Below are 24,182 nucleotides of genomic sequence, written 5' to 3' on the forward strand. Positions count from 1 at the left end.
AAGGTCTGAGAGCTGACAGTGCACCACACTGTCCTACAGAAAGAGAGAGAGAATTTAAAAATCATAGACCTGCAATAGAGAGATAGGAGAGAGATATATAGAGAGAAGTACCAGTCAAAAGTTGAGACACCTACTCATTCAAGGGTTTTTCTATATTTTTACTATATAGAATAATAGTGAATACATCAAACTATGAAATAACACATATTTCAATCATGTAGTAAGCAAAAAAGTATTAAACAAATCAAAATATATTTTAGATTCTTCAAAGTAGCCACCCTTCGCCTTGATGACAGCTTTGCACACACTTGGCATTCTCTCAACCAGCTTCAACTGGAATGCTTTTCCAACAGTCTTGAAGGAGTTCCCACATATACTGAGCACTTGTTGGCTGCTTTTCCTTCACTCTGCGGTCCAACTCATCCCAAACCATCTCAATTGGGTTGAGGTCAGGTGATTGTGGAGGCCAGGTCATCTGATGCAGCACTCCATCACTCTCATTCTTGGTCAAATAGCCCTTACACAGCCTGGAGGTGTGTTGGGTCATTGTCCTGTTGAAAAACAAATGATAGTCCCACTAAGCACAAACCAGATGGGATGGCGTATCGCTGCAGAATGCTGTGGTAGCCATGCTGGTTAAGTGTGCCTTGAATTCTAAATAAAATCACAGACAGTGTCACCAGCAAAGCACCCCAACACCATCACATCTCCTCCTCCATGCTTCATGGTGGGAACCACACATGCGGAGACACGGCGGTTGTAACCAAAAATCTCAATGTCCATTGCTCGTGTTTCTTGGCCCAAGCAAGTCTCTTCTTCTCATTGGTGTCCTTTAGTAGGGATTTCTTAGCAGCAATTCGACCATGAAGGCCTGATTCACGCAGTCTCCTCTGTTGATGTTGAGATGTATATTTTTCTTTGAACTTTGTGAAGCATTTATTTGGGCTGCAATTTCTGAGGCTGGTAACTCTAATGAACTTATTCCTTTCCTGTGGCGGTCCTCATGACAGACAGTTTCATCATAACGCTTGATGGTTTTTGTGACTGCACTTGAAGAAACTTTCAAAGTTCTTGAAATGTTCCGTATTGACTGACCTTAATGTCGTAAGGTAATGATGGACTGCTGCCCCCCCCCCCCCCACCCACCTTGTCACAACACAACTGATATGCTCAAATGCATTAAGAAGGAAAGAAATTCCAAAAATGCACTTTTAACAAGGCACACCTGTTAATTGAAATGCATTCCAGGTGAATACCTCATGAAGCTGGTTAAGAAAATGCCAAGAGTGTGCAAAGCTGTCATCAAGGCAAGGGGTATATATTATATACATACATACATACATACATACGCACGCACACACGAGAAGTATTCAGATCCCTTCCCCTTTTCCACATTTTGTTACGTAACAGACTTTTCTAAAATTTATTAAATTTAAAAACTCCTCATCAATCTACACACAGTGCTCCATAATGACAAAGCAGAAACATGTTTAAAGATTTTATGGCAAATACCTTATTTACATCAGTATTCAGACCCTTTGCTATGAGCCTCAATTGAGCTCATGTGCATCCTGTTTCCCAGGAAAGGAAATCCATTGATTGGACATGATTTTGAAAGGCACACACCTAATCTACAGTTGAAGTCAGAAGTTTACATACACTTGGAGTCATTAAAACTCATTAATAACCTGTTGGGGCTAGGGGGTACAAGGATTTCACCCCCCCCCCCCCCCCCCCCCCTAAAGGGAACACCCCCCCCCCCCCCCATTCAGCTGAAAAAAATATTTAGAAATATTTAACTTTCACACATTAACAAGTCCAATACAGCAAATGAAAGATAAACATCTTGTTAATCTACCCATCATGTCCGATTTTTTAAATGTTTTACAGCGAAAACACCACATATATTTATGTTAGATGACCACCAAATTCAAAAACACAGCGATTTTATAGTCACAAAAGCATAAATGTAGATAAAATGAATCACTAACCTTTGATTATCGCCATCAGATGACACATCATGTTATACATGTATTGTGTGTTTTGTTCGATAATGTGCATATATATATATATATATATATATATATATAAAAATCTCAGTTTACATTGGCGTGTTAAGTGCAGTAATGTTTTGATTCCAAAACATCCGGTGATTTTGCAGAAATACTCACAATAAACATTGATAAAATATGCAAGTGTTATTCACAGAATTAAAGATAAACGTATTCTCTATGCAACCGCTGTGTCAGATTTCAAAAAAACTTTATGGAAAAATAATAATCTGAGAACGGCGCTCAGAACCCAAAGAAATAGCCGCCATTTTGGCGTCAACAGAAGCTACAAAAAACAATATAAATATTCACTTACCTTTGAATATCTTCATCAAAAGGCAGTTCCAGGAATCCCTGTTCGACAATAAATTACTGATTTGTTCCATAAAGTTCCAAAAAGCCCATCATTTAGCCACTTGTTGTTAGCTTGTTCAGCACGGAATTCATTCCTCAAAGAGCACGAGCAATTCCTCCAGACAAAAACTTAAAAAGTTATGTTACAGGTCGTAGAAACAAGTCAAATGATGTATGCAATCCATATTTAGGATGTTTTAAACCTTAATCAGCAATAAGGTTCCAACCGGAGAATTTCATTGTCTGAAGAAAGGCATTTGAATGCAAGAACACTCTCTCATGACCGCGCGCAATGAGACCACCGACTCAGATCTATTTGAGCCCCTCCTTTATAGTAGAATCATACAACCAGAATCTAAAGACGGTGACATCTTGTGGAAGCCCTAGGAAGTGCATGCTCATCCATATCTAAGATGGACATCAAATGGCAGTGTTTTCAAAATTGAGTGCACACTTCCTGTTTGGATTTCTTCTCAGGTTTTTGTCTGCCATATGAGTTATTTTATACTCACAGACATAATTCAAACAGTTTTAGAAACTTCAGAGTGTTTTCTATCCACCAATAATAATAATATGCATATATTCCCATCTGGGAAAGAGTAGGAGGCAGTTTATTCTGGGCACGCCTTTCATCCAAAAGTGAAAATGCTGCCCCCTAGCCCCAACAGGTTTTAAAGTCATTAAAACTTTTCAACCACTACACAAATTCCTTGTTATCAAACTATAGTTCTGGTTCTCAAGTAAACTGGTTCTCTAGTAAATTGGTAGGAATGTCTCATCTTATGTTCAAGAAGGGCCTTTTTCCCTTTATTCAGATTACACCGGCCCAATTTCGATTGTTTGAAAAGGAACAAATGTTTTAAAAAAGCCTCAGAAAGTTGGTTGCAATTTCAGTTTAATCCACCTGAAAAGACAGAACAAATAATACAACAAATATTGTGGTTAAATTCCAATATACTTATTGATAAAAAAAAATGTATTTTTTGAAGAAATTTAAAAAAAAAAGTATACTTTTTGTGAATGATATCATAAATAGGACTGGTGGAGTTATGTCACACATGAAGCTAACACAGACATATGGAAATGTCTGCTCTACCCAAAATTACAACCAATTAATTGCAGCATTACCACAAAAATGGAAGAGGCAAGTAGAAGGGGAAAAAAGTAAGGAACTTGTATGTCGGCCCTGTATTAAAGAACATAAATGGTTAAAGAAAAATAAATGATCTAATGACTCTGCCTCCTCACAGCAGAATCTGCAGAGCTGGGAAGATTGTATCTCCCATATACAGTGGGGCAAAAAAGTATTTAGTCAGCCACCAATTGTGCAAGTTCTCCCACTTAAAAAGATGAGAGGCCTGTAATTTTCATTGTTATGTTTAGAAAAAAGGGCCTGCAAGCAGAAGAATACCATCCCCAACCGTGAAGCACAGGGGTGGCAGCATCATGTTGTGGGGGTGCTTTGCTGCAGAAGGGACTGGTGCACTACACAAAATAGATGGCATCAGGTGGTAGGAAAATTATGTGGATATATTGAAGCAACATCTCAAGACATCAGTCAGGAAGTTAAAGCTTGGTCGCATATGGGTCTTCCAAATGGACAATGACCCCAAACATACTTCCAAAGTTGTGGCAAAATGGCTTAAGGACAACAAACTCAAAGTATTGGAATGTCCATCACAAAGCCCTGACTTCAATCCTATAGAAAATTTGCGGGCAGAACTGAAAAAGCGTGTGTGAGCAAGGAGGCCTACAAACCTGACTCAGTTACACCAGCTCTGTCAGGAGGAATGGTCCAAAATTCACCCAACTTATTGTGGGAAGCTTATGGAAGGATACCCGAAACAATTAAAAGGCAATGCTACCAAATACTGTGTATGTAAACTTCTGACCCACTGGGAATATGATGAAAGAAATAAAAGCTGGAAAAAAAATCACTCTCTAGTATTATTCTGACATTATTCTCACATTGTTAAAATAAAGTGGTGATCCTAACTGACCTAAGACAGCAACTTTTTTACTAGGATTAAATGTCAGGAATTGTACAAAAATGTATTTGGCTAATGTTTATGTAAACTTCCGACTTCAACTGTATATGATGTCCTACAGCTGAAAGTGCATGTCAGAGCAAAAACCAAGCCATGAGGTCTAAGGAATTGTCCATATAGCTCCAAGACAGGAATGTGTCAAGGCACAGCTCTGGGGAAAGGTACAAAACATTTCTGCAGCATTGAAGCCAAGAACACAGTGGCCTCCATCATTCTTAAATGGAAGAAGTTTGGAACCACCAAGACCCTTCCTAGAGCTGGCCGCCCGGCCAAACTGAGCAATCAGGGGAGAAGGGCCTTGGTCAGGGAGGTGACTGAGAACCCGATGGTCACTCTGACAGAGCTCTAGAGTTCCTTTGTGGAGATGGAAGAATCTTCCAGAAGGACAACCATCTCTGCAATACTCCACGAATCAGGCCTTTATGGTAGAGTGGCCAGACAGGAGCCACTCCTCAGTAAAAGGCACATGACAGCCCGCTTGGAGTTTGCTAAAAAGGCACCCAAAGGACTCTTAGACCATGAGAAACAAGATTCTCTGGTCTGATGAAACCAAGATTGAACTCTTTGGCCTGAATGCCAAGCGTCATGTCTGGAGGAAACCTGGCATCATCCCTATAGTGAAGCATGGTGGTGGCAGCATCATGCTGTGGGGATAGTTTTCAGCGGCAGAGACTGGGAGACTAGTCAGGATCAAGGGAAAGATTAACAGAGCAAAGTACAGAGAGATCCTTGCTCCAGAGTGCTAAGGACCTCAGACTGGGGCAAAGGTTCACCATCCAACAGGACAATGACCCTAAGCACACAGCCAAGACAACGCAGGAGTGGTTTCAGGACATGTCTTTGAATGTCCTTGAGTAGCCCAGCCAGAGCCCGAACTTGAATCCGAATGAACATCTCTGGAGAGACCTGAAAATAGCTGTGCAGCGACACTCCTCACCCAACCTGACAGAGCTTGAGTGGATCGGCAGAGAAGAATGGGAGAAACTCCCCAAATACAGGTTTGCCAAGCTTGTAGTGTCATACCCAAGAAGATTCGAGGCTGTAATCTCTGCCAAATGTGCTTCAACAAAGTACTGAGTAAAGGGTCTGAATACTTATGTAAATGTGATCTTTAATTATTTATTTGCAAAATAATTGTTATTGCTGTGTCATTACGGGGTATTGGGTAGATTGATGAAAAAATACACTACCGGTCAAAAGTTTTAGAACACCTCATTCAAGGGTTTTTCTTTATTTTTACTATTTTCTACATTGTATAATAATAGTGAAGACATCAAAACTATTAACACATATGGAATCATGTAGTAAGCAAAAAAGTGTTAAACAAATCAAAATATATTTCTTCAAATAGCCATCCTTTGCCTTGATGACAGCTTTGCACACACTTGGCATTCTCTCAACCAGCTTCACCTGGAATTATTTAATCCATTTTAGAATGGCTGTAACGTAAACATTTTTGGAAAAAGTCAAGGGGTTTGAATATTTTCCGAATGCACTCAATGTTAAAAAAAGTGTGTGTGAGTATCCCTAACCTTTCCAACAGACAAAGAGCTATGAATGGATCAGAAGTTCACCAATCAGGGTCTTGATTGGCTCGGCAACAGTAACAAGAGGTGATGTGTAATTAATTTTTCTTTGTACACATGTTCTGTGTATGTTTGGTGGGACGTTGATGGAAAATTCTGCTAACCCACAGAAAACTTAAATGTTTTTTCAACGTTCCGATGAAACAGGCACAATGTGTGAAATAATGAATTTAAATTATATGAGAGGAATATTAATTGATATGAATTAAAATATTGTATCTGAAACTAAAAAATAAAAAATAAACTAACTAGTGCAGTTGCCCTCGCAAGGTGAGGTAAATTAGATGTTTCTTTGTGTTTTTTTATTTATTTTTTACATACATAATTTTTTTTATTTCACCTTCATTTAGCCAGGTAGGCTAGTTGAGAAAAAGTTCTCATTTACATCTGCGACCTGGCCAAAATAAAGCAAAGCAGTGCGACACAAACAACAACACAGAGTTACACATGGAGTAAACAAACATACAGTGTGTGAAAATGGCGTGAGGAGGTAAAGCAATAAATAGGCCATAGTAGCAAGTACAGTCCCTTGCAAAAGTATTCGGCCCCCTTGAACTTTGCGACCTTTTGCCACATTTCAGGCGTCAAACATAAAGATATAAAACTGTATTTTTTTGTGAAGAATCAACAACAAGTGGGACACAATCATGAAGTGGAACGACATTTATTGGATATTTCAAACTTTTTTAACAAATCAAAAACTGAAAAATTGGGCGTGCAAAATTATTCAGCCCCCTTAAGTTAATACTTTGTAGCGCCACCTTTTGCTGCGATTACAGCTGTAAGTCGCTTGGGGTATGTCTCTATCAGTTTTGCACATTGAGAGACCAAATTTTTTTCCCATTCCTCCTTACAAAACAGCTTGAGCTCAGTGAGGTTGGATGGAGAGCATTTGTGAACAGCAGTTTTCAGTTCTTTCCACAGATTCTCGATTGGATTCAGGTCTGGACTTTGACTTGGCCATTCTAACACCTGGATATGTTTATTTTTGAACCATTCCATTGTAGGTTTTGCTTTATGTTTTGGATCATTGTCTTGTTGGAAGACAAATCTCCGTCCCAGTCTCAGGTCTTTTGCAGACTCCATCAGGTTTTCTTCCAGAATGGTCCTGTATTTGGCTCCATCCATCTTCCCATCAATTTTAACCATCTTCCCTGTCCCTGCTGAAGAAAAGCAGGCCCAAACCATGATGCTGCCACCACCATGTTTGACAGTGGGGATGGTGTGTTCAGGGTGATGAGCTGTGTTGCTTTTACGCCAAACATAACGTTTTGCATTGTTGCCAAAAAGTTCAATTTTGGTTTCATCTGACCAGAGCACCTTCTTCCACATGTTTAGTGTGTCTCCCAGTTGGCTTGTGGCAAACTTTAAACGACACTTTTTATGGATATCTTTAAGAAATGGCTTTCTTCTTGCCACTCTTCCATAAAGGCCAGATTTGTGCAATATACGACTGATTGTTGTCCTATGGACAGAGTCTCCCACCTCAGCTGTAGATCTCTGCAGTTCATCCAGAGTGATCATGGGCCTCTTGGCTGCATCTCTGATCAGTCTTCTCCTTGTATGAGCTGAAAGTTTAGAGGGACGGCCAGGTCTTGGTAGATTTGCAGTGGTCTGATACTCCTTCCATTTCAATATTATCGCTTGCACAGTGGTCCTTGGGATGTTTAAAGCTTGGGAAATCTTTTTGTATCCAAATCCGGCTTTAAACTTCTTCACGACAGTATCTCGGACCTGCCTGGTGTGTTCCTTGTTCTTCATGATGCTCTCTGCGCTTTTGACGGACCTCTGAGACTATCACAGTGCAGGTGCATTTATACGGAGACTTGATTACACACAGGTGGATTGTATTTATCATCATTAGTCATTTAGGTCAACATTGGATCATTCAGAGATCCTCACTGAACTTCTGGAGAGAGTTTGCTGCACTGAAAGTAAAGGGGCTGTTTTATATCTTTATGTTTGAAGCCTGAAATGTGGCAAAAGGTCGCAAAGTTCAAGAGGGCCGAATACTTTCGCAAGGCACTGTAATTACAATTCAAAAAGGTATTGAAAAAAGGGACGTCAACAATTTAGACAGAGCTGGTCATGGGTGCACCTCAGCCACGCTCAAGGTCCTAAACGATATCATAACCGCCATCGACAAGAGACATTACTGTGCAGCTCTATTCATCGACCTGGCCAAGGCTTTTGACTCTGTCAATCACCACATTCTTATCGGGGAAACTCAACAACCTTGGTTTCTCAAAAGACTGTCTCGCCTGGTTCACCAACTACTTCTCAGACAGAGTTCAGTGTGTCAAATCGGAGGGCCTGTTGTCCGGACCTCTGGCAGTCTCCTAGGCGGGTGCCACAGGGTTCAATTCTCGGGCCGACTCTTTTCTCTTTATATATCAATGACGTCGCTCTTGCTGCTGGTGATTCTCTGATCCACCTCTACGCAGACGACACCATTCTGTATACTTCTGGTCCTTCTTTGGACACTGTGCTAAGAAACCTCCAGATAAGCTTCAATGCCATACAACTCTCCTTCCGTGGCCTCCAACTGCTCTGAAATGCTAGTAAAACTAAGTGTATGCTTTTCAACCGATCACTGCTCGCCCATCCAGCATCACTACTCTGGACGGTTCTGACATGTGGACAACTACAAATATCTAGGTGTCTGGCTAGACTGTAAACTCTCCTTCCAGACTCACATTAAGCATCTCCAATCCAAAATTAAATCTAGAATCGGCTTCCTCTTTCGCAACAAAGCATCCTTCACTCATGCTGCCAAACATACCCTCGTAAAACTGACTATCCTACCGATCCTCGACTTCGGCAATGTCATCTACAAAATAGCCTCCAAAACTGTACTCAACAAATTGGATGCCATCCGTTTCGTCACCAAAGCCCCATATACTATCCACCACTCCGACCTGTACACTCTCGTTGGCTGGCCCTCGCTTCATACTTGTCGTCAAACCCACTGGCTCCAGGTCATCTACAAGTCTCTGCTAGGTAAAGCCCCACCTTATCTCAGCTCACTGGTCACCATAGCAGCACCCACCCGTAGCACGCGCTCCAGCAGGTATATTTCACTGGTCACCGCCAAAGCCAATTCCTCTTTTGGCTGCCTTTCGTTCCAGTTCTCTGCTGCCAATGACTGGAATGAACTGCAAAAATCACTGAAGCTGGAGACTCATATCTCCCTCACTAACTTTAAGCACCAACTGTCAGAGCAGCTCACAGATCACTGCACCTGTACATAGATGGGCTGTTTACAGATGGGCTATCTACCTCATCCCCATACTGTATCTATTTATTTATCTTGCTCCTTTGCACCCCAGTATCTCTACTTGCACATTCATCTTCTGCACATCTATCAGCAGTTTTTAATTGCTATATTGTAATTACTTTGCCACTATGGCCTATTTATTGCCTTACCTCCCTTATCTTACCTCATTTTCACACACTGTATATAGACTTTTCCTACTGTATTATTGACTGTATGTGTGTTTATTCCATGTGTAACTCTGTGTTGTTATATGTGTCAAACTGCTTTGCTTTATCTCTGAATGGCACACATACACAATCCATGTCTGAATTCTTTCAAATCTTAAAAAGTATTCTTTAACCTGCCTCCTCCCCTTCATCTACACTGACTGAAGTGGATTTAACAAGTGACATCAATATGGGATCATAACTTTCACCTGGTCAGTCTGTCATGTTTTATCCTCAGTGAATATTTCCACACTATGAGGTTGGAATAGTAGTGCGAAAATGAGAATGCCCTTTTAGTGTAAGAGCTTTTCGAAAAGACTGAAATTTCAGCCTCTTTTGATGGGATGGAGTTTTGGCCTGCCTGGTGACACACCAGACGTTAAAGGAGTTAATAGACCAATAAGAAAGAGAGTTCCAAATCTCTCTGCAAATAACAGATAGTTTTCCCCTCTCAACTAGTTTTCCCCTCCTTGCTCTTTGCTAAGAAGCTATTTTTGTTTATTTTTTAGCATTTTAATTGAAAAACAAATATTTGACAGAAAGGTACTTAACTGTTACAAAGAAATGATTTGATATTGAGATAAAAACATCTGCATTGGACCTTTAATACCAACAAATGTGCCTGTATAATAATAAAATAAAGGCATAAAGTAAAGAGTGGATGTGTGGGGCAATTTTTTATTTTTTTTAAGTGGTTGTGTGGGGCAAATAAATACATGAAATGACAACAGCCAGATGAAAACAATACACTACAGGCTCTACAATATCACACATTTTTCTCAGTGCGTCTCTCTCAAACATTAACACAAAAACTTGCTCACGCCACTAGCCCCTCCACAGCTGCTCCCTGAAAAAGTGCTGACCTCAAGTGAACCCTGTTGCCATAGAAACCAGACAGACAGACAGACAGACAGACAGACAGACAGACAGACAGACAGACAGACAGTGTTGTTAAAGGTGAAGAGCATAACATATATGGAAAATAAAAAATAAGCATAGAAAGAAATATGGCTGGTTTAATACATCACTTAAAATGTCTTTTACACAAACATTTACCCATGAGTACAAAAACGAGCAGACAATCATGAGCAGTGAGTAGACATTTACCTTATGTATTTACCTGACCTAGTTTTGTCCTGCTCCTGAGCCACGTTTGGATGTGTGTAAAGATACTGGACATATTTTTAATTTGATGACTGTTGTGCCGCAGCGAATTTTTCTGCGCAGCATGAAATGCTAACTTCTACTGTATTCAAGGTTTAAAAAGGATTCTGTAGTTTGTAATTTCCACTTAAAAATGTCAGACTTGATTTTCCCTAACGAAAAATGTATTAGCCCCTAGACAAATGTCCATTAATTATTATCCGCGTAATAACTAATCAAATTCACATTGGTTGTTGCTGCAGGATTACTTTCCTGCTGTGAGAACCTGTTCAAATGAAGATAGCACATCTGTATTTTCTTTTCATGAGTAAGAGAAGTCACGCACACACAAAGACACACTAGAAATCTGTCAGGAACTCTCCTCTATCATACACACACACCTGGCGATGCATTCAGACACATAGATGCTTTGAATAATGACTTTACCATTTGTCCTGGCGAACGAAGAGCCAGAGAGAAGAGGAGGAGTCTCCTGTTCCCTGTCGCTGTGTGTGTGTGTGTGTGTGTGTGTAATGTGGAAACTCAGGGGTTGAGTCCTAAATGGCACCCTATTCCCTACATAGTTCACTACTTTTGAGGGCTCTTGTCAAATGTAGTGCACTATGAAAGGAATACGGTGCCATTTAGGATGCATAGTGTGGCAGTCCCAAGCCCTGCGGCTGATTTTATTAAGCACATTAAAAACAATAATAATCTCTCTCACTCTCTCTTTCTGCATCTCAATCCATCCCTCCCTCTACTTCTCTTACTCTTCTAAGCATCAAATCAAATGTATTTATACAGCCCTTCTTACATCAGCTGATATCTCAAAGTGCTGTACTGAAACCCAGCCTAAAACTCCAGTAAGTTTCGATTGCGGGGCAAGTCCAAAAGATATGAGAGTGGTCCTCCCTCAATAGACCGCATTCTCTCCAACAAGGGTATAGGGAGCAAGTCTGTTTTGATTTCAGTTTAGGTGTTATGAAGAAACGTATAACATTCTTCCAACAGAATTCTCTCCATGACCTTGAGTTGGTGGAGCTTTGTTGAGTCTCTAATATGTTCAACCATGTTTCATCAGTTATTTCAATGTTAAGTTCCTCCTCCCATTTATGTTTAATATAGTTTGTAGAATGTTTCTTTGAGGCTTGAATACCCAAGTAGAGATTTGAAATAGTTTTTGTTACTCCCCAAGTATGCGTTAGTGAATACTTGGATTAATATTGGAGGTGCTCGAGGGTTAGTCACTTTTATCTCCCTTAAGAAATAGTGTCGAACTTGTAGGTATCTGTAAAAATCTTGTTTATCTAAGCCATGTTTTTTTACTTGGGTCCTGGAAATTATCTAGGTTCCCATTCCTTATAATTGTACTGAATGATGTGATGCCTTTCTGCGTCCATTGTTTAAGCTCATACATCCTTGTTCCAAAGACACCTACAGTACTATCCTTGTTCCAAAGACACCTACAGTAGCTCATGCATCCTTGTTCCAAAGACACCTACAGTAGCTCATGCATCCTTGTTCCAAAGACACCAACAGTAGCTCATGCATCCTTGTTCCAAGGACACCTACAGTAGCTCATGCATCCTTGTTCCAAAGACACCTACAGTAGCTCATGCATCCTTGTTCCAAAGACACCTACAGTACATGCATCCTTGTTCCAAGGACACCTACAGTAGCTCATTCATCCTTGTTCCAAAGACACCTACAGTAGCATCCTTGTTCCAAGGACACCTACTGTAGCTCATGCATCCTTGTTCCAAAGACACCTACAGTAGCTCATGCATCCTTGTTCCAAAGACACCTACAGTAGCTAATTCATCCTTGTTCCAAGGACACCTACAGTAGCTCATGCATCCTTGTTCCAAGGACACCTACAGTAGCTCATGCATCCTTGTTCCAAAGACACCTACAGTAGCTCATGCATCCTTGTTCCAAAGACACCTACAGTAGCTCATTCATCCTTGTTCCAAGGACACCTACAGTAGCTCATGCATCCTTGTTCCAAGGACACCTACAGTAGCTCATTCATCCTTGTTCCAATGACACCTACAGTAGCTCATGCATCCTTGTTCCAAAGACACCTACAGTAGCTCATGCATCCTTGTTCCAAAGACACCTACAGTAGCTCATGCATCCTTGTTCCAAGGACACCTACAGTAGCTCATTCATCCTTGTTCCAAAGACACCTACAGTAGCTCATTTATCCTTGTTCCAAGGACACCTACTGTAGCTCATGCATCCTTGTTCCAAAGACACCTACAGTAGCTCATGCATCCTTGTTCCAAAGACACCTACAGTAGCTAATTCATCCTTGTTCCAAGGACACCTACAGTAGCTCATGCATCCTTGTTCCAAGGACACCTACAGTAGCTCATCCTTGTTCCAAAGACACCTACAGTAGCTCATTCATCCTTGTTCCAAGGACACCTACAGTAGCTCATTCATCCTTGTTCCAAGGACACCTACAGTAGCTCATGCATCCTTGTTCCAAAGACACCTACAGTAGCTCATGCATCCTTGTTCCAAAGACACCTACAGTAGCTCATGCATCCTTGTTCCAAAGACAAATACAGTAGCTCATGCATCCTTGTTCCAAAGACACCTACAGTAGCTCATGCATCCCTGTTCCAAAGACATCTACAGTAGCTCATGCATCCTTGTTTCAAAGACAAATACAGTAGCTCATGCATCCCTGTTCCAAAGACAAATACAGTAGCTCATTCATCCTTGTTCCAAAGACAAATACAGTAGCTCATTCATCCTTGTTCCAAAGACAAATACAGTAGCTCATGCATCCTTGTTCCAAAGACAAATACAGTAGCTCATTCATCCTTGTTCCAAAGACAAATACAGTAGCTCATGCATCCTTGTTCCAAAGACACCTACAGTAGCTCATGCTTCCCTGTTCCAAAGACAAATACAGTAGCTCATGCTTCCCTGTTCCAAAGACAAATACAGTAGCTCATTCATCCTTGTTCCAAAGACAAATACAGTAGCTCATGCTTCCCTGTTCCAAAGACAAATACAGTAGCTCATTCATCCTTGTTCCAAAGACAAATACAGTAGCTCATGCTTCCCTGTTCCAAAGACAAATACAGTAGCTCATTCATCCTTGTTCCAAAGACAAATACAGTAGCTCATGCTTCCCTGTTCCAAAGACAAATACAGTAGCTCATGCTTCCCTGTTCCAAAGACAAATACAGTAGCTCATGCTTCCCTGTTCCAAAGACAAATACAGTAGCTCATGCTTCCCTGTTCCAAAGACAAATACAGTAGCTCATGCATCCTCTTTTGTATTGGGTGGCCCCAGCAGGAATCGAAAATACGATCCTGGCTTTGCAAGCGCCATGTTTTACCAACTGAGCCTCACAGGACAGCATGATATGGGTTGTTGGACTGGTTAATATATCCAGGCCTGCAGGTGCAGACTACTCCACTGATGTGGAAAAGCAGTGAAGCACTCCCTGATCAGATTTACTACGGACAAATAAGACGGATGCTGCTCTGGACACACACGGATGGAGGGAGGGAGGAGGGAAGAGCTATGAAAAAGAGGGAGGATGAAAAAGAGGGACAGGAGGGATGGAAAAGAGAGCAGGGGGGAAGGGACAGAGGTGAAAGGGGGGGAGGGAGGGTAATAATCTCTGAGGTTCAGAGTCGGCATCCTTTTTTCTTCCCAGCCATAAACAACACAAATAGGACAGAGAGACCGATTAAAAAACCACAGGAGGCCAGACACAAACACAGAGACAAAGACAGCTAATCTATTCCCCAGTACATGCACACACATCTAATATGCAAATAGTCTCAAGTCGACAGAGAAGAGGGGAAGACAGGAAAATAAAACAGGAAGAAGGGAGGAAAGTAGGTCAGCTTCCTAAGAGACAGAGCGAGCACTCTGCTCCACTACACACACACACACAGTATCCACTACTATAGAAACAGATGTACCCGGTTGGGGGTCTAGAGCAGTAGGGTGAGGTTCTAGTGGTCCACACCAGGCTTTTGCTTACATACATTTTTGTATTTATTTAGCGTAACATCCTCCAATGCATCCTTCAGTCCTTCCTCACTATTCTAACACCATTGGATAGGTGAGCGCAAGGATATCACTCCATAGCATCCACCAATCCGCCCATGCCCGTAAGGTCAGTGATAACTGCAAGGAAGGGAGGAATAGCACATCAAATAATTCTGACTGATCAGCTACAGGTCTGCAGCAGAAGCAGCACCAAACTTGAAATGTGTTGTTTCAAATGTGAAATGGCTGTTTTCACATGTTGAGCTTTAATTTCACGTGAAACCATATTTTCACATGTATTAAATAGAATTGACACCACCTTTTCTCATGTGAGGAGAATAACATGTTGTTTTCACCTCACACGTGAATTGTAGTTTGACACGTGAAATCACAAGTTCACATGTGAAAATCTAACTTTCAAATGTGGAATTGTATGTTCACATGTGGGGGTGAAATAGTGTTATTCCCCTCACATGTGAAAAGGTGGTGTTAACATGTTGCAGTAGCAATGTTCCCACATGTGGAACTGCAATTCTTTAATGCCGTTCTGTAAAAAGGTTATCTGAGTAATAATTCAAGTGCATTATTTTGATTTCTGAGCCACTTCATTATTATTGTATTCCTCCATGGTGTTACATTGATATACATGTACAGTGCATTTGGAAAGTATTCAGACCCCTTGACTTTTTACACATTTTGTTATGTTACAGCCTTATTCTAGAATGGATTAAATTGTTTTTTTCCCCTCATCAATCTACACACAATACCCCATAATGACAAAGCAAATTTATTTAAAAAAATAAAAAACAGAAATATAACACTTACATAAGTATTCAGACCCTTTACTCAGTTCTTTGCTGAAGCACCTTTGCCAGTGATTACAGCCTTGAGTCTACTTGGGTATGATGTTACAAGCTTGGCACACATATATTTGGGGAGTTTCTCCCATTCTTCTCTGCAGATCCTCTCAAGCTCTGTCAGGTTGGACGGGGAGTGTCGCTGCACAGCTATTTTCAGGTCTCTCCAGAGATGTTCGATCAGGTTCAAGTCCAGGCTCTGGCTGGGCCCCTGAAGGACATTCAAAGACTTGTCCCGAAGCCACTCCTGCGTTGTCTTGGCTGTGTGCTTAGGGTTGTTGTCCTGTTGAAGGTGAACCTTCACCCCAGTCTGAGGTCCTGAGTGCTCGGGAGCAGGTTTTCATCAAGGATCTCTCTGTACTCTGCTCCATTCATCTTTCCCTCGATCCTAACTAGTCTCCCAGTTCCTGCCGCTGAAAAACATCCCCACAGCATGATGCTGCCACCACCATGCTTCATCGTAGGGATGGTGCCAGGTTTCCTTCAGACGTGACGCTTGGCATTTCAGGTCAAAGAGTTCAATCTTGTTTCTCATGGTCTGAGTACTTTAGGTGTCTTTTGGCAAACTCCAAGCGGGCTGTCATGTGCCTTTTACTGAGGAATGGCTTCCGTCTGGCCACTCTACCATAAAGGCCTGATTGGTGGAGTGCTGCAGAGATGGTTGTCCTTCTGGAAGGTTATCCCATCTCCACAGAGGAACTCTGGAGCTCTGTCAGAGTGACCACTGGGTTCTTGGTCACCTCCCTGACCAAGGCCCTTCTACCCTTGTTGCTCAGTTTGGCCAGATGGCCAGCTCTAGGAAGAGTCTTGGTGGTTCCAAACTTCTTCCATTTAAGAATGATGGAGGCCACTGTGTTCTTGGGGACCTTCAATGCTGCAGAAACGTTTACCCTTCCCCAGATCTGTGCCTCGACACAATCCGTTCTCGGAGCTCTAAGGACAATTCCTTCGACCTCATGGCTTGGTTTTTGCTCTGACATGCACTGTCAACTGTGGGACATTATATAGACAGGTGTGTGCCTTTCCAAATCATGTCCAATCAAATTAACTTACCACAAGAGGACTACAATCAAGCTGTAGAAACATCTGAATGATGATCAATGGAAACAGGATGCACCTGAGCTCAATTTTGTGCCTCAGAGCAAAGGATCGGAAAACGTATGTAAGAAAGGTATCTGTTTTACATTTTTAATACATTTCCAAAAAGTCTAAAAACCTTTTTTTGCTTTGTCATTATGGGGTATTGTGTGTAGATTGATGAGGATTTTTATTTTATTTCATCCATTTTATTTCATCCATTAAGGCTGTAACGTAACAAAATGTGGAAAAAGTCAAGGGGTCTGAACACTTTCCGAATGCAGTGTACACTGCTGGGCAGAAGGAGGATGAAACCATACCACTTGCAGACCACACTTTGTGTGTATGTTTGGTATCAACCATGAATAGGGTATTCCCAATCCCTGTCCACAATATTTCAAGTCCAGCTTTCTAGATAGCCATAAGCACAGAACACAAAATTTATTTTATCTTTCTCCAACACATTCAAGCTAAGCTCTCTCTCTCTCTCTCACACACACACACACACACACACACACACACACACTAATGACGGTTGAATTTATGAGGGCAAGGAGATTAACCTAATTTTCTATTGATCACAAAAGAGAAACCTTCTCCATGGTCCCTTTCCAGTCTCCATTTTCAAGAATGGAGCCTCCATTTTCAAGAAAAACTAAGGCATTGGGAATGGACATTATCAAGTTCATCCTCTTCCAAGCATTTTGTTTTGACAACTGTTAAATCAGTCTCTACAGAGCACGAACAGTAAAATCCACCAGCTCAGACACAGACAATACCCTCAGTAAATCAGAGTATGGAGAGAACTAGGATTTCCACTAGATAGCACAGTCAAGGTCAAAATTCTTAAAACTTAATGAAAACAAAAATCTGCTTTTTAGTATTAAGGTTAGGCTTAGGCATACGGTTAGCACTGTGGTTAAGGTTAGGTTTACAATCACATTTGAAGAAAATTGTAGAATAGGCGGAGTTTATGACTTTGTGGCTGTGGTAACTAGTGACCACCGAGGACTACTGTCTAGTGCGCATGATGGAGTTGCCCTGTAAACTATCGAATTTAGGGAAATTCCAAGCACAAAGTTTCGTTATTTCGTCAAATCCTTTTTACGCTCGAAAATGATCACAACGGACGGCCGCTCTTCTGAGAAGACGCAAAGCCGTGCGCTTTAGTAACTCACCATTAAAAGCTGTCGATTGACCCGTTTTTCCCTCTAGCCTCCCCAAAGCATAGTGTGTTTTTTAGGGGGTGGGAGGGGAGACTTGGAAACCATCAACACTTCTTTTGTGGCATTAACAGAAAAGCAAGCGTTTGGAACAACTCCGTCCCTCATAAAAACATCTGACTTCCAACAGCACCCCCCACCCAGTATCCTCAGTGATGCCAATAACCGGAGTCCTCCATTTCCAAAATGGACGCTCTTGATATATGAAATAAACTACAATCTATCCCAATTGATCAGATCGGATTACACATGTGTAGTCTATTCAAAACACTGATGGGGAAACCTATTTACTGTATTTTAGCAATGCGTAAAGGCGCTCTAAAAGTCCTAGGCTATCAAGTGACATTGACAGGAGAGGCGGGGCGCAGAGAATGCGTACGGGAATGTCAAATCTCCGTGTCTATCCAACAGTATCAATAACAGGAACAATAAATACACCACTTCTACACCCCATATTTATATGGAAGAGCAGCAAAGTAAGTTACTTTGCACAATGGTCTTACCCGAAATCATCGTCCAGAGATTTAAAGAAAAATGTATAGTTGGGTTTATTGAGGGCATTTTTGAAGTCGGCAAGAGTAACCCTGTCGGCAGCGATGGGCAACTTGACCAGGTAGGGAGTTTCCTGGTCGTCCAGATGATAGATAATTTTGGTCTCCCCCATGGCGAACCGCTGGGGAGGGTAAATCCGGTTACATCCAGCCCGGTTTCCGCTTTCTCCCTCCCTGGCGCTGGATATTCCAGTGTCTCCTCTAGCCTGTTTTCCCGGCTGTTGTCAACTCTTCGCTCCACTTCGTGAGACGGACCCTGCACGACGCCAAATCCGGACAGATGTGTCCAAATAAAACACGTGAAAACGTGGTATTATTTTTGTCCGTTGCAGTCACTCATCACAAAATAACGTAATTGGGTTCATTTGCCCCTGTCATGAGCCTCGGATTGCGCTCCACATCGGTGGACACCGACACCCTGCTCATTGTAACATCTGTCCGCCGATGTGGGACAATAGCCCCTCCTATCGACATTCCAATGAAACTCCCTCTAGGGGACTGGGAATGAAATGAACAAGACATTTCATTTGAACTCTTGAAGAGGTAGGAAAATACGGACAGATTTGTATCACGTAGACTATAAGGAAACACGTCTTAGCCTACAAGTAATGGCCATTCGTCTGTCTGTTGTTAGATCATATGCAATGCGTTTGGTGTCAATGCTTAGTTTAGGTTGGCATCCCTCTCATCATTATAGACCAGGGCCCTTTCCCGATAGCACGGAACATGCTTACGAGTGTTTTAAACACACGGTTCCAACAACAGCCGAGGATGTAACGTTCGTTTCCCAAAACACCACGGAGAGAGAGCGTTTGCTAAGTGCGTCTTTGGAGCATGTGTCGATACTGAAAAGGATCGAAAGAAATTCAGCGCTGCTCTCAGATAAATGTTCTATATTAAAATCTTTCTATATAAAAAATATATATTTCACAATACTGACGACGGATCAGTTACTATAGAGCAGTAGGGATGCGTGGGTAAAATCACTGGGGAAGCCAAGCCCCCCCAAAAAGCCATATTACATCAACCTATGTGTTGTGATAATTGCCTCGTTTGCTCTATAACCCTATGTCTTGTGACCGTGATATATACACTACATGCTCTTCGAACATCTCGTTCCAAAATCATAGGCATTAATATGGAGTTGCCCCCCCCCCCCACCCCCACCTATATAACAGCCTCCACTCTTCTGGGAAGGCTTTCTACTAGAAGTTGGAACATTGTTGCGGGGACTTTCTTCTGTTCAGCCACAAGAGCATTAGTGAGGTCAGGCACTGATGTTGGCCGATTACGCCTGGCTCGCAGTCGGCATTCCAATTCATTCCAAAGGTGTCATATGTGGTTGAGGTCAGGGCGCTGGCCAATCAATTTCTTCCACACCGACCTCGACAAACCATGTCTGTTTGGACCTCGCTTTGTGCACAGAGGCAATGTCATGCTGAAACCATGAAAAACAGCCCCAGACCATTATTCCTCCTCCACCAAACTTTACAGTTGGCACTTTGCATTGGGGCAGGTAGCGTTCTCCTGGCGTCCGCCAAACCCAGAGTCATCTATCGGACTGCCAGATGGTGAAGCGTGATTCATCACTCCAGAGAACGCGTTTCCACGGGACACACCTGTTAGCAACGGGTGTGGCTGAAATAGCGAAATCTACTAATTTGAAGGGGTGTCCACATACTTTTGTATATATAGGATGGGCCTAAGGCCGAGACAATATGAAGACACAGTGAAGAATAAAATCAACCACACCTTTGTTTCATCACAAAACTGGAGAGCAACCTCTGTCTGGTGAAGTCAAACAGTTACATGACCTACAGCATGGTCAAGGAAGTTAATGCTTCTGACATTTTCGGACCACTAAACAATTATTGATTTAGAACCAGAAAGTTACCGCAAGACGCAAAGAAAACAGGAGCTGCCTCCACTATTCCAGCACCATTTCAACTTCAACATCATCAACTCACCAATGCTTAGTCTAATACATTGACACCAAAAAGATAACAAAAACTATTTAGTCCAATCAGCATAAGCTAAATATGATGTGGCTGTCCATGGGTCTGATTTATGTGTGTGTGTGTCTCCCTATCCCAGTCTGCTGTCCCCACATGCTTCAAGATGTCCACCAGTCTTCCTGTACCCAAGAAGTCAAAGGTAACTGAACTTAATGACTATCGCCCTGTAGCACTCACCTCTGTCATCATTAAGTGCTTTGAGAGACTAGTCAAGGATCATATCACCTCTACCTTACCTGATACCCTAGACCCACTCCAATTTTCTTACCGCCCCAATAGATCCACAGACGATGCAATCGCCATCACACTGCACACTGCCCTGTCCCATCTGGAGAAGAGGAATACCTATGTAAGAATGCTGTTGATTGACTATAGCTCAGCATTCAACACCATAGTAATCTCCAAGCTCATCATTAAGCTCGAGGCCCTGGGTCTGAACCCCGCCCTGTACAACTGGGTCCTGGACTCCCTTACGGGTCGCTCCCAGATGGTGAAGGTAGGAAACATCACCTTCACTCCGCTGATCCACAACACTGGGGCCCCACAAGGGTGCGCGCCCAGCCCCCTCCTGTACTCCCTGTTCACCCATGACTGCGTGGCCATGCACGCCTCCAACTCAGTCATCAAGTTTGCAGACGACACAACAGTAGTAGGCTTGATAGTAGTAGTAGGCTTGATTACCAATGATGACGAGACAGCGTACAGGGAGGAGGTGAGGCCACTCGGAGTGTGGTGTCTGGAAAACAACCTCTCACTCAACGTCAACAAAATAAAGGAGATGATCGTGGACTTCAGGAAACAGCAGAGGGTGCACCCCCCTATCTACATCGACGGGACCACAGTGGAGAAGGTGGAAAGTTTCAAGTTCCTTGGCGTACACATCACTGACAAACTGAAATGGACCACACAGACAGTGTGGTGAAGAAGGTGCAACAGAGCCTCTTCATTCTCAGCAGGCTAAATACATTTGTCTTGTCACCTAAAACCCTCAAACTTTTACAGAAGCACAATTGAAAGCATCCATTCGGAATGTATCACCACCTGGTACGGCAACTACACAGCCCGCAACCGCAGGGCTCTCCAGAGGGTGGTGCGGTCTGCATAACGCATTACCGGGGGCAAATTACATGTAATAATGTTTACATATCTGGCATTACTCATCTCATATGTATATACTGTTTTCTATACTATTCTACGGTATCTTAGTCACCTAATAATGTTTACATATCTGGCATTACTCATCTCATATGTATATACTGTATTCTATACTATTCTACTGTATCTTAGTCTATGTATTACTCATCTCATATGTATATACTGTTTTCTATACTATTCTACTGTATCTTAGTCTATGTATTACTCATCTCATTTGTATATATAGTATTCTATACTATCCTACTGTATCTTAGTCACTTAATAATGTTTACATATCTGGCATTTCTCATTTGTATATATAGTATTCTACTGTATCTTAGTCTATGTATTACTCATCTCATTTGTATATATAGTATTCTATACTATTCTACTGTATCTTAGTCAGTTCCGCTCTGACATCGCTCTTCCATGTGTATATAGTCTTAATTCATTCCTACGTGTATGTAACCAATAACATCTTACTTTATGTGTGTGTATGTAACCAATAACATCTTACTTGATGTGTGTGTATGTAACCAATAACATCTTACTTTATGTGTGTGTATGTAACCAATAACATCTGACTTTATGTGTGTGTATGTAACCAATAACATCTTACTTTGTGTGTGTGTATGTATGTAACCAATAACATCTTACTTTATGTGTGTGTATGTAACCAATAACATCTTACTTTATGTGTGTGTATGTAACCAATAACATTTGACTTTATGTGTGTATGTAACCAATAACATTTTACTTTATGTGTGTGTATGTAACCAATAACATCTTACCTCTGTCTAGGAGCGGTAACACACACTAACCCTCTACCTGTAGACCCCCTCTGTCTAGGAGCAGTAACACACATTAACCCACTACCTTTAGACCCCCTTTGTCTAGGAGCAGTAACATACTAACCCACTACCTGTAGACCCCCTCTGTCTAGGAGCAGTAACACACACTAACCCATTACCTGTAGACCCCCTCTGTCTAGGAGCAGTAACACACACTAACCCACTACCTGTAGACCCCCTCTGTCTAGGAGCAGTAGCACACACTAACCCACTACCTGTAGACCCCCTCTGTCTAGGAGCAGTAACACACACTAACCCATTACCTGTAGACCCCCTCTGTCTAGGAGCAGTAACACACACTAACCCACTACCTGTAGACCCCCTCTGCCTAGGAGCAGTAGCACACACTAACCCACTACCTGTAGACCCCCTCTGTCTAGGAGCAGTAACACACACTAACCCTCTACCTGTAGACCCCCTCTGTCTAGGAGCATTAACACACACTAACCCATTACCTGTAGACCCCCTCTGTCTAGGAGCAGTAACACACACTAAGGCATGTTAAGAACCCAGGCATGTTAAGAACCCAGGCATGTCAACAACCCAGATGGGGCAGGCATGTTAAGAACCCAGGCATGTCAACAACCCAGATGGGACAGGCATGTTAAGAACCCAGGCATATCAACAACCCAGATGGGGCAGGCATGTTAAGAACCCAGATGGGGCAGGCATGTTAAGAACCCAGGCATATCAACAACCCAGATGGGGCAGGCATGTTAAGAACCCAGATGGGGCAGGCATGTTAAGAACCCAGGCATATCAACAACCCAGATGGGGCAGGCATGTTAAGAACCCAGGCATATCAACAACCCAGATGGGGCAGGCATGTTAAGAACCCAGATGGGGCAGGCATGTTAAGAACCCAGATGGGGCAGGCATGTTAAGAACCCAGGCATATCAACAACCCAGATGGGACAGGCATGTTAAGAACCCAGGCATATCAACAACCCAGATGGGGCAGGCATGTTAAGAACCCAGATGGGGCAGGCATGTTAAGAACCCAGATGGGGCAGGCATGTTAAGAACCCAGGCATGTTAAGAACCCAGGCATAACTAATATCCACTTTTACCCAGCGATGACTTGCACTTAAATCTACCTTAAATCTATTGACATGGAACTGCCATGGTCTAGGTCATGCAATAAAACGGAAAAAGATACTATGTGCTCTAAAAAAGGAAAAAGCAGACATTGCGCTATTACAAGAGACACACCTCTGTGATGCTGAACATGCCAAACTCCGCAGAGCTTGGGTGGGACAGATGTATTTCTCATCTTTCAAATCAAACAGTAGAGGCACAGCCATACTTATCCATAAGAACGTTCCATTCATAATTGACAAAAACATATCTGATCCGGAGGGGAGATTTATTTTGATAACTGGGTCACTATAGGTCAACCAATTACTATCTTAAACATATACGCCCCTAACACAGATACTCCTGCCTTCATGTCAAAAATGATAACCCTGTTCAATGAGCATTGTGTTTCCTTTGGCGTTGTGGCCGGAGATTTTAATTGTACCCATAACCCAACCCTAGACAAATCATCTCAAGTCCCCACCACAAATCCTAGATCTGCAAAGATGTTGAACTCTCTTACAAAAGAGATGGGACTGATAGATATCTGGAGAGAGACTAATAGCTCATCTATGGACTATACATACTATTCTAATGTCCATAACACCTACTCCCGTATAGATTACATTTTTATCCCAAAGAGTTTAGTAAATTCAGCCACATGTACAATCTGACCCATAGCACTTTCCGATCACGCCTTTGTCCACC

At 42.1% G+C, this 24,182-nt stretch overlaps 1 protein-coding gene across 2 annotated transcripts in view; it reads right to left on the reverse strand.

Moving 5' to 3' along the window:
• Positions 1–18,833, reverse strand: part of LOC139393059 (segment polarity protein dishevelled homolog DVL-3-like) — a 55,514-nt gene extending 36,681 nt beyond the window's left edge. The window contains exon 1 of one of the 2 annotated variants that reach the window (XM_071141396.1): positions 18,350–18,833. In XM_071141396.1, coding sequence (XP_070997497.1) covers positions 18,350–18,510 — 161 coding nt within the window. In that variant the 5' untranslated portion in view covers positions 18,511–18,833. The remainder of the gene's footprint in view (positions 1–18,349) is intronic. The other variant, XM_071141397.1, reaches the window with a different exon arrangement.
• Between the last annotated feature and the right edge of the window lie 5,349 nt (positions 18,834–24,182).

This window comes from Oncorhynchus clarkii, chromosome 33 (assembly GCF_045791955.1).
Source record: "Oncorhynchus clarkii lewisi isolate Uvic-CL-2024 chromosome 33, UVic_Ocla_1.0, whole genome shotgun sequence".
NCBI classification, from domain to species: domain Eukaryota; kingdom Metazoa; phylum Chordata; class Actinopteri; order Salmoniformes; family Salmonidae; genus Oncorhynchus; species Oncorhynchus clarkii.